The sequence below is a fragment of the Sander vitreus genome, chromosome 11 (assembly GCF_031162955.1).
Source record: "Sander vitreus isolate 19-12246 chromosome 11, sanVit1, whole genome shotgun sequence".
Lineage (NCBI taxonomy): Eukaryota > Metazoa > Chordata > Actinopteri > Perciformes > Percidae > Sander > Sander vitreus.
This window is the reverse complement of record NC_135865.1, coordinates 29,662,989-29,671,178: the sequence shown is the minus strand read 5'-3', so window position 1 is coordinate 29,671,178 and position 8,190 is coordinate 29,662,989. Positions and strand designations below refer to the sequence as shown.

The following is an 8,190-nucleotide window of genomic DNA, read 5'->3' as shown; positions in this document are numbered from 1 at the left end:
GTCTAAAATCATCACATCCAACCAGGATGGCTACACTGTATAACAATGGAGAGATTGATAGAGAGACAGTGTGAGAAGCAGGGTTGCAGAGAAAGTGATTAAGATGATGGTGGGATGTGCAGAGTGAGGGAGGAGGGGCATCAGAGGAAAACAGGGGCTGAAAAAGAGGAGGGGATGAAGAGAATGTGAGAGAGATAAATCAGTTACATAGCTCAGGTTTGTTCAGAAAGCTGCCAGAGCTGCAGATCTCGGCAGATGGAGGTTGAGGACGGAGCCCAGCTCTGCTTTCCACAGTTCCCAAACACCTCCTGCAGGAAGCCCTTGTCTCCTTGGCCCCAAACAGTTACCATTATTTTGTACTCCATCTCTCTGCTCACTGTGGCTCTCAACCTGCTCATCATCATCTCTATCTCCCACTTCAGGTAGATGTTAACTTTTTTGCTTCTTTCTACAGGATTTGTAACTTAAAAATGTGAACAGCTGCTGTATATTTAGAAGAATTGTCTTTGAGTTAGTACTGAATAATATTGCTCCAAACGTCTGACTTTGATGTTTTTCATGTCTACTCTATTACCAATACTAAACATTGCTTTCTGTCCACCATGACCTCAACCAAGTCATTTTAACTGTCAGATGTGGTGGATCGGAAAATGTTTAAACTCATAAGCATCTTTATTATTTTGAATACTGGTTTTGGTTGTTTTGTCACTCTTGTTGGTTTAATGGTGCTTTTCTCTTTCCCTCCAGGCAGCTCCACACACCCACTAACATCCTCCTCCTCTCTCTGGCTGTCTCAGACCTTCTAGTGGGCCTTGTGCTGATGCCTGTAGAAATCCTTCGAAAAACATCTTGCTGGTTTCTTAGTGACTTTGTGTGTGCTACCTATACTCTTCTTTCAGTCAACATTCCCTCAGTCTCAATAGGAACCATAGTGCTCATATCAGTTGACCGTTATGTGGCTATTTGTGACCCTCTGCATTACACCACTAAAGTCACCGGGAGAAGAGTTAAATTCTGTGTTTGTCTGTGTTGGCTCTGTTCTGTTTTCTACAGCCTTCTTTATTTACAAGATCTACCGACTCCACCAGGGAAGTATAAATCCTGCTACGGAGAATGTGTGTTTTTATATAACCCCATCTCACTGACTATTGATCTTGTATTGACCTTTATTGTTCCAGTTACTGTCATCATAGCTCTGTATCTGAGAGTATTTGCCGTGGCTGTGTCTCAGGCTCGTGCCATGCGCTCTCACATTACATCTGTCAAACTCCAGCTTTCAGTGACTCCAAAGGCAAAGAAATCAGAGCTGAAAGCAGCCAGGAATCTTGGTGTTCTTGTAGTCGTGTTCCTACTATGTTTCTGCCCATATTACTCTGTCTCTCTTGCTGGTGACAACTGGGTCAATGCTTCGTTTGCATCCTGTGGTCTCCTTGTGTTCTATTGTAACTCTTGTCTAAACCCTCTGATCTATGCCTTGTTTTACCCCTGGTTTAGAAAATCAGTTAAACTCATAGTTACTCTTCGTATACTGCAGCCTGGCTCCTGTGAGACCAACATGCTGTAGAGAGGCTGTGGAGGGACTGAGATCAGACTTGGTCTAATGACAAATGAATGAATATGTTGCTGATGTTCAGTGAGTGAAATATCAAATACAGAAGGTTAACATATGCTTTTCCATCTTTAAGTCTAAATTGTGTATGATCAACAATTGAAAGGCCTGTGCTTCAGCTTTATCTTGTTGTGTATTTTGTCTCTGTGATGCTGCTGCCTTTAAAGAAAGAGTCATAAGCACCATATACTGTTTTTTAGGTAATCACCCAGTTTGTAGTACCCAAGTATGACACTTATGTAGAGTCTTTTTTTCCGAGGGAACCTTTTTTTCTTTGCGATAGGAAATATTTCAACCCAACACAACATAAGAGCTACTAAAGCTTTGTATTTACGTCCCTATCTTTAGTAAAAGCATCATCTCTGTGATTTGTGTGCATTTAGTTGCAAACAGAAATCACAGACCTGATGGGCTCCTGTTTCACAGAGAAAAGATGCCCCTGAACAGCCACACTTTCCCGTCAAGTATAGAAAAACATCAGCTGTAGAAACAGTAATTGTGTGTTTCATATTAAACTGTCAGTACAAAAAGATCATGTTCCCTTTACAAAGTTGTTTTAATCATTTCAGTTTAGTGTCATTCATATGTGATCCCTGTATAACATATATTGTCTTTATGATGAATTATTTAAAGCACTATGAAGTCCTGTTGCGAGAAGTAAAAAAATAGATTATTTGAAAAGACTATCTACAGTTCATCAGATCATTGCAGTCACATTTCCAGAGAAACATGTAATCATAGGACAGAGAAAGTTAAAGTTTCACAAATTATGTAAAGTGTAATGGGTTGCAATTTTAAATCAGATTTATTAGAAAATGATCACTGAGTCATTTATTTAATTTTACATAGCATAGTGATTTGTTGTAAAATGACATGAAGTATAATAAACAGAAGACATAATGTAACATTGTGTCTTTTTATTGATTTTTTGTAATAAATGATATGCAAAAAAGTCACAAAAAAGATGACAATAAAAAAAAATACTACAGTAAAAGTAAATACAACAGTAACAGTATACACTTACAAAAAGGGTGGGTGGGGGTTGAGATAATTAGTTTACCATGTCTCTAAGAACACGGGTCACCAGTGGTTGCAAGCCTGCAGGGCATTAATCAGTTAAACAGACAGAACCAGATTCTCTTATTGGCTGTTTTCCAATTCTCACAAAGTGATAGGCATTTCAGAGCTATGAAGCTGCATTTAGACAACATGCAGTCCTTTCATTCATTTAAATAGGGCCACTCTGTAGAGGCAGTAGGGCTTGGTTAAATAAAATAAAAAAGTGATGTTAAAGCCTGAGTCCTTTTTTTGTTGGTCCAAACTTCTTAAACCAAATTAGACCATATTAGCAATATACAGAATAAGATGTAAAAGTCAGTGGAAGCAGTGATGTATGTATATATGGGTATTAAGTCTGGTGAAGATCGGAGCAACTATGCCCAAGTTAAGGCCTACAAGGCATTAGGGGGCGCTATGGAGCCCACTTACAGGTTTGGGCCAAATCGCTGTACAGTCTCGCAAAGCTCCCAGGTGTTTATGTGGGCGCCAATTTTTGTGAGTTTTCGTATATACTGAGGCCGTCAAAAATGTGCCCAAGTGCTAAAACCAATTAGGGGGCGCTATAGAGCAACCATACCACTCCCAAGCCTAAACGTGAATTCATATGAAAGAGTTTAATATTGCGCACATGGCTGCAAAATCTTGAGAGTTTTCGTGCATCCTGAAGTCCTCAAACAAGTGTTCGTAAAATGAAGATTTTTACACGAAAACCAATATTTCGGAAATAAATTATAGAATTTTGTAATTTTTCCTAAAAATAGCACCATGGACTTGAAGGTGAGACCTATGTTCCCTTAAAAGTTGGTATATTAACTTATTACTTTTGTATAATTTAAGGCGCACGTTAGGCGGCGCTATGGAGCCCCTGGCAACGCCCGAGCCCAATCACTACAGAACTTTGCAATTTTCACCAGTTGTGACGTGTGCACATTTTTGTGAGTTTTCGTGCATGCTAACCCCCCCAAAAAGACGAGGAATTGGTAATAATAATAATTAAAGCTGCAAGCAGCGATGAATGGGCCCTCACCTTCTTGCAGTCGGGGGTACTGCCAGAAGCAACATCACATGTAGACCACACATTCTAAGTTTCATGTAAATCGGAATAACTTTTGCCAAGATACAACCGTTCATGTTTTAACAGCCACCTACAGGAAGTTGTTCCTCCATAACTTGCGCATTGTTTTAGCTATCAAAATTCTTTTGATAACTTTTAGTCACGAGGGTCCACCGAGTCTATATCCAAGTTTTTCGTGCAGATTGGACTCACGGCCCAGGAGGAGTTAGACAAAGTATGTTTCCCATATATCGCGATGTGGCTAATTAATAAAAAACAATTATAACAGCGCCATCTAATGGCCGATTCACTCTAAATTTGGCATGGATGCTCAAGCCCCTATGCGGAACAACTGTGTCATGTTTGGTGTCAATCGGAATAAATCTTGGTAAGATACGCAACTTCCTGTTTCGACAGCCCCCCTACAGGAAGTTGGTCCTCTGTAACTTGCGCATTGTGTTACTATCAAAATTCTTTTGATAACTTTTTTGTCACGAGGGTCCTCTGAGTCTACGTGAACATTTTTGTGCAGATGGGACTCACGCTCTAGGAGGAGTTAAAAAAAAATTAATTAATTAATTAAAAAAAATGAAAAAGAGCACCATCTAAAGGCCGATTGACGCCATATTTGGCACACAGCCTCAATGGCACATGAGGAACAACTGTCTTGTGTGTTTTGTGCCCATCGGAATAGCAGTGTGTAAGATACGCAACTTCCTGTTTCGACAGCCCCCTACAGGAAGTTGGTCATTGATGTTAACTATCAAAATTCTTTTGTAACTTTTTTGTCACGAGGGTCCTCCGAGTCTATATGCCAGTTTTTTATGCCGATTGGACTCACGCACCCAGGAGTAGTTAGACAGAGTAGGTTTCCCATATATCAATATTTTGCTGATTAATTTAAAAAAAATGAAAACAGCGCCATCTAATGGCCGATTGATGCCAAGTTTGGCACAGATGCTAAACCGGCCATGACTAAACAACCTTGTCAAGTTTCGGGGCAATCGGAATAATTGTTGCCAAGATAACGCAACTTCCTGTTTAGACAGGAAGTTGCTGTAACTTGTGCATTTTTTCAACTATCAAAATTCTCTGGATAACTTGTCGTCATGAGGGTCAACAGATACTACCTGCAAAGATTCAAGAAGATTGAAATCACGGCCTAGGACGAGTTCGAAAGAATGTAAAACACATGAAAAATGCATAATTAAAAATGGCCGCCTTCCGGTTGGATGTAGGTAATGAAGGTAAATGGGAAATATGTCCGCAATGATTATAGCAATATGGGTATTAAATCTGGTGAAGATCGGAACAACTATGTCCCAAGTTAAGGCCTTCCAGGCATTAGGGGGGCGCTATGGAGCCCACTTACAGGTTTGGGCCAAATCGCTGTACAGTCTCGCAAAGCTCTCAGGTGTTTATGTGGGCGCCAATTTTTGTGAGTTTTCGTATATACTGAGGCCGTCAAATGTGCCCAAGTGCTAAAACCAATTAGGGGGCGCTATAGAGCAACCATACCACTCCCAAGCCTAAACGTGAATTCATATGAAAGAGTTTAATATTGCGCACATGGCTGCAAAATCTTGAGAGTTTTTCGTAGCATCCTGAAGTCCTCAAACAAGTGTTCGTAAAATGAAGATTTTTACACGAAAACCAATATTTCGGAAATAAATTATAGAATTTTGTAATTTTTCCTAAAAATAGCACCATGGACTTGAAGGTGAGACCTATGTTCCCTTAAAAGTTGGTATATTAACTTATTACTTTTGTATAATTTAAGGCGCACGTTAGGCGGCGCTATGGAGCCCCTGGCAACGCCCGAGCCCAATCACTACAGAACTTTGCAATTTTCACCAGTTGTGACGTGTGCACATTTTTGTGAGTTTTCGTGCATGCTAACCCCCCCAAAAAGACGAGGAATTGGTAATAATAATAATTAAAGCTGCAAGCAGCGATGAATGGGCCCTCACCTTCTTGCAGTCGGGGGTACTGGCAGACGCAACATGACATGTAGACCACACATTCTACGTTTCATGTAAATCGGAATAACTTTTGCCAAGATACAACTGTTCATGTTTTAACAGCCACCTACAGGAAGTTGTTCCTCCATAACTTGCGCATTGTTTTAGCTATCAAAATTCTTTTGCTAACTTTTAGTCACGAGGGTCCACCGAGTCTATATACAAGTTTTCGTGCAGATTGGACTCACGGCCCAGGAGGAGTTAGACAAAGTATGTTTCCCATATATCGCGATGTGGCTAATTAATAAAAACAATTATAACAGCGCCATCTAATGGCCGATTCACTCTAAATTTGGCATGGATGCTCAAGCCCCTACGCGGAACAACTGTGTCATGTTTGGTGTCAATCGGAATAAATCTTGGTAAGATACGCAACTTCCAGTTTCGACAGCCCCCTACAGGAAGTTGGTCCTCTGTAACTTGCGCATTGTGTTACTATCAAAATTCTTTTGATAACTTTTTGTCACGAGGGTCCTCTGAGTCTACGTGAACATTTTTGTGCAGATGGGACTCACGCTCTAGAAGGAGTTTAAAAAAATTAATTAATTAATTAATTAATTAAAAAAATGAAAAGAGCACCATCTAAAGGCCGATTGACGCCATATTTGGCACACAGCCTCAATGGCACATGAGGAACAACTGTCTTGTGTGTTTTGTGCCCATCGGAATAGCAGTGTGTAAGATACGCAACTTCCTGTTTCGACAGCCCCCTACAGGAAGTTGGTCCTCTGTAACTTGCGCATTGTGTTAACTATCAAAATTCTTTTGTAACTTTTTGTCACGAGGGTCCTCCGAGTCTATATGCCAGTTTTTATGCCGATTGGACTCACGCACCAGGAGTAGTTAGACAGAGTAGGTTTCCCATATATCAATATTTTGCTGATTAATTAAAAAAAATGAAAACAGCGCCATCTAATGGCCGATTGATGCCAAGTTTGGCACAGATGCTAAACCGGCCATGACTAACAACCTTGTCAAGTTTCGGGGCAATCAGAATAATTGTTGCCAAGATAACGCAACTTCCTGTTTAGACAGGAAGTTGCTGTAACTTGTGCATTTTTTCAACTATCAAAATTCTCTGGATAACTTGTCGTCATGAGGGTCAACAGATACTACCTGCAAAGATTCAAGAAGATTGAAATCACGGCCTAGGACGAGTTCGAAAGAATGTAAAACACATGAAAAATGCATAATTAAAAATGGCCGCCTTCCGGTTGGATGTAGGTAATGAAGGTAAATGGGAAATATGTCCGCAATGATTATAGCAATATGGGTATTAAATATGGTGAAGATCGGAACAACTATGTCCAAGTTAAGGCCTTCCAGGCATTAGGGGGCGCTATGGAGCCCACTTACAGGTTTGGGCCAAATCGCTGTACAGTCTCGCAAAGCTCTCAGGTGTTTATGTGGGCGCCAATTTTTGTGAGTTTTCGTATATACTGAGGCCGTCAAATGTGCCCAAGTGCTAAAACCAATTAGGGTCCCATAGGCCACGCCCACTTTGACCAATCAGTACCTTACTGTAGGGGTGGCCTCATGAGTGGCCCTAAATGGTACCCTTAAAATTTTGTAAAAATCAGATGAGCCGTTCATGATCTATAAACTTTATGTACTTGTAGCGCCCCCTAGTGGCCAATTTTCGTAAAATGTGTGGGGCATCTCCAAAGGGTCATGGCAAACAAGAATTCTAAGTTCTGCATTGATAACAATAATTTTGGTCGAGATATGGCAAAGTTGGTGTTTTCATACTTAGCTACACACATTAGTTTGTGCGTAATATGTGCAATTTTTATCCTATAAAAATTCTTTGGATAAATTTTTGTCAGGTCCGTCTGGAAATGCTACCTGCCAAGTTTCGTGCAGATTGGTCACACGGTCTAGGAGGAGTTCGGCAAAGTAGGTTTTCGATAAATCGCGATATTTTACGCATAAAAGTCAGGCGGAAATGGGCGTGGCCTATACCAGGAGATTCAGCTGGATCCAGGGAACGCGAAGATATATGGTTTTTGAATGTGCGATGTACGGCTTGGGAGTTATAGGGCCAAACGTGTTTTTTTCTGCAATAGCGCCACCTAGTGGTGCTTATGAGTAATTATTTTTGAAACGTTGCAATTTTCACCAGTTGTGACATGTGTGCACATTTTTGTGAGTTTTCGTGCATTCTAACCCCCTCAAAAATGTGACGAAGGACTCGGAAAAATAATCTGACGAAAAACAATAGGTTCCTTCGCACTTTCACACTTTCACTTTCGTGCTCGGCCCATAATAATAATACAGGCTCATATGATGCAGCCAGGAGTATAGGTGACCAATGTCAGTGCCCGTTGTAGATGGATTTTAAATTAAACTAATACCTGTTACTTCAGGAAAAAAAAAGTGAAGTGCTGGACTCATTCAAGACCAACTAGAAAATTTGGCGAGACCAATGGTCAAGTTTGAGTGTAATT

General features: G+C 40.5%; 1 protein-coding gene across 1 annotated transcript; it reads left to right on the top strand.

Moving 5' to 3' along the window:
* The first annotated feature begins 255 nt into the window (after positions 1-255).
* LOC144525899 (trace amine-associated receptor 13c-like) lies at positions 256-1,564 on the top strand. Its single transcript, XM_078262959.1, has 2 exons — positions 256-422; positions 748-1,564. Exons 1-2 carry the CDS (start codon positions 256-258, stop codon positions 1,562-1,564), a joined length of 984 nt encoding a protein of 327 aa, XP_078119085.1.
* The last annotated feature ends 6,626 nt before the right edge of the window (positions 1,565-8,190 follow it).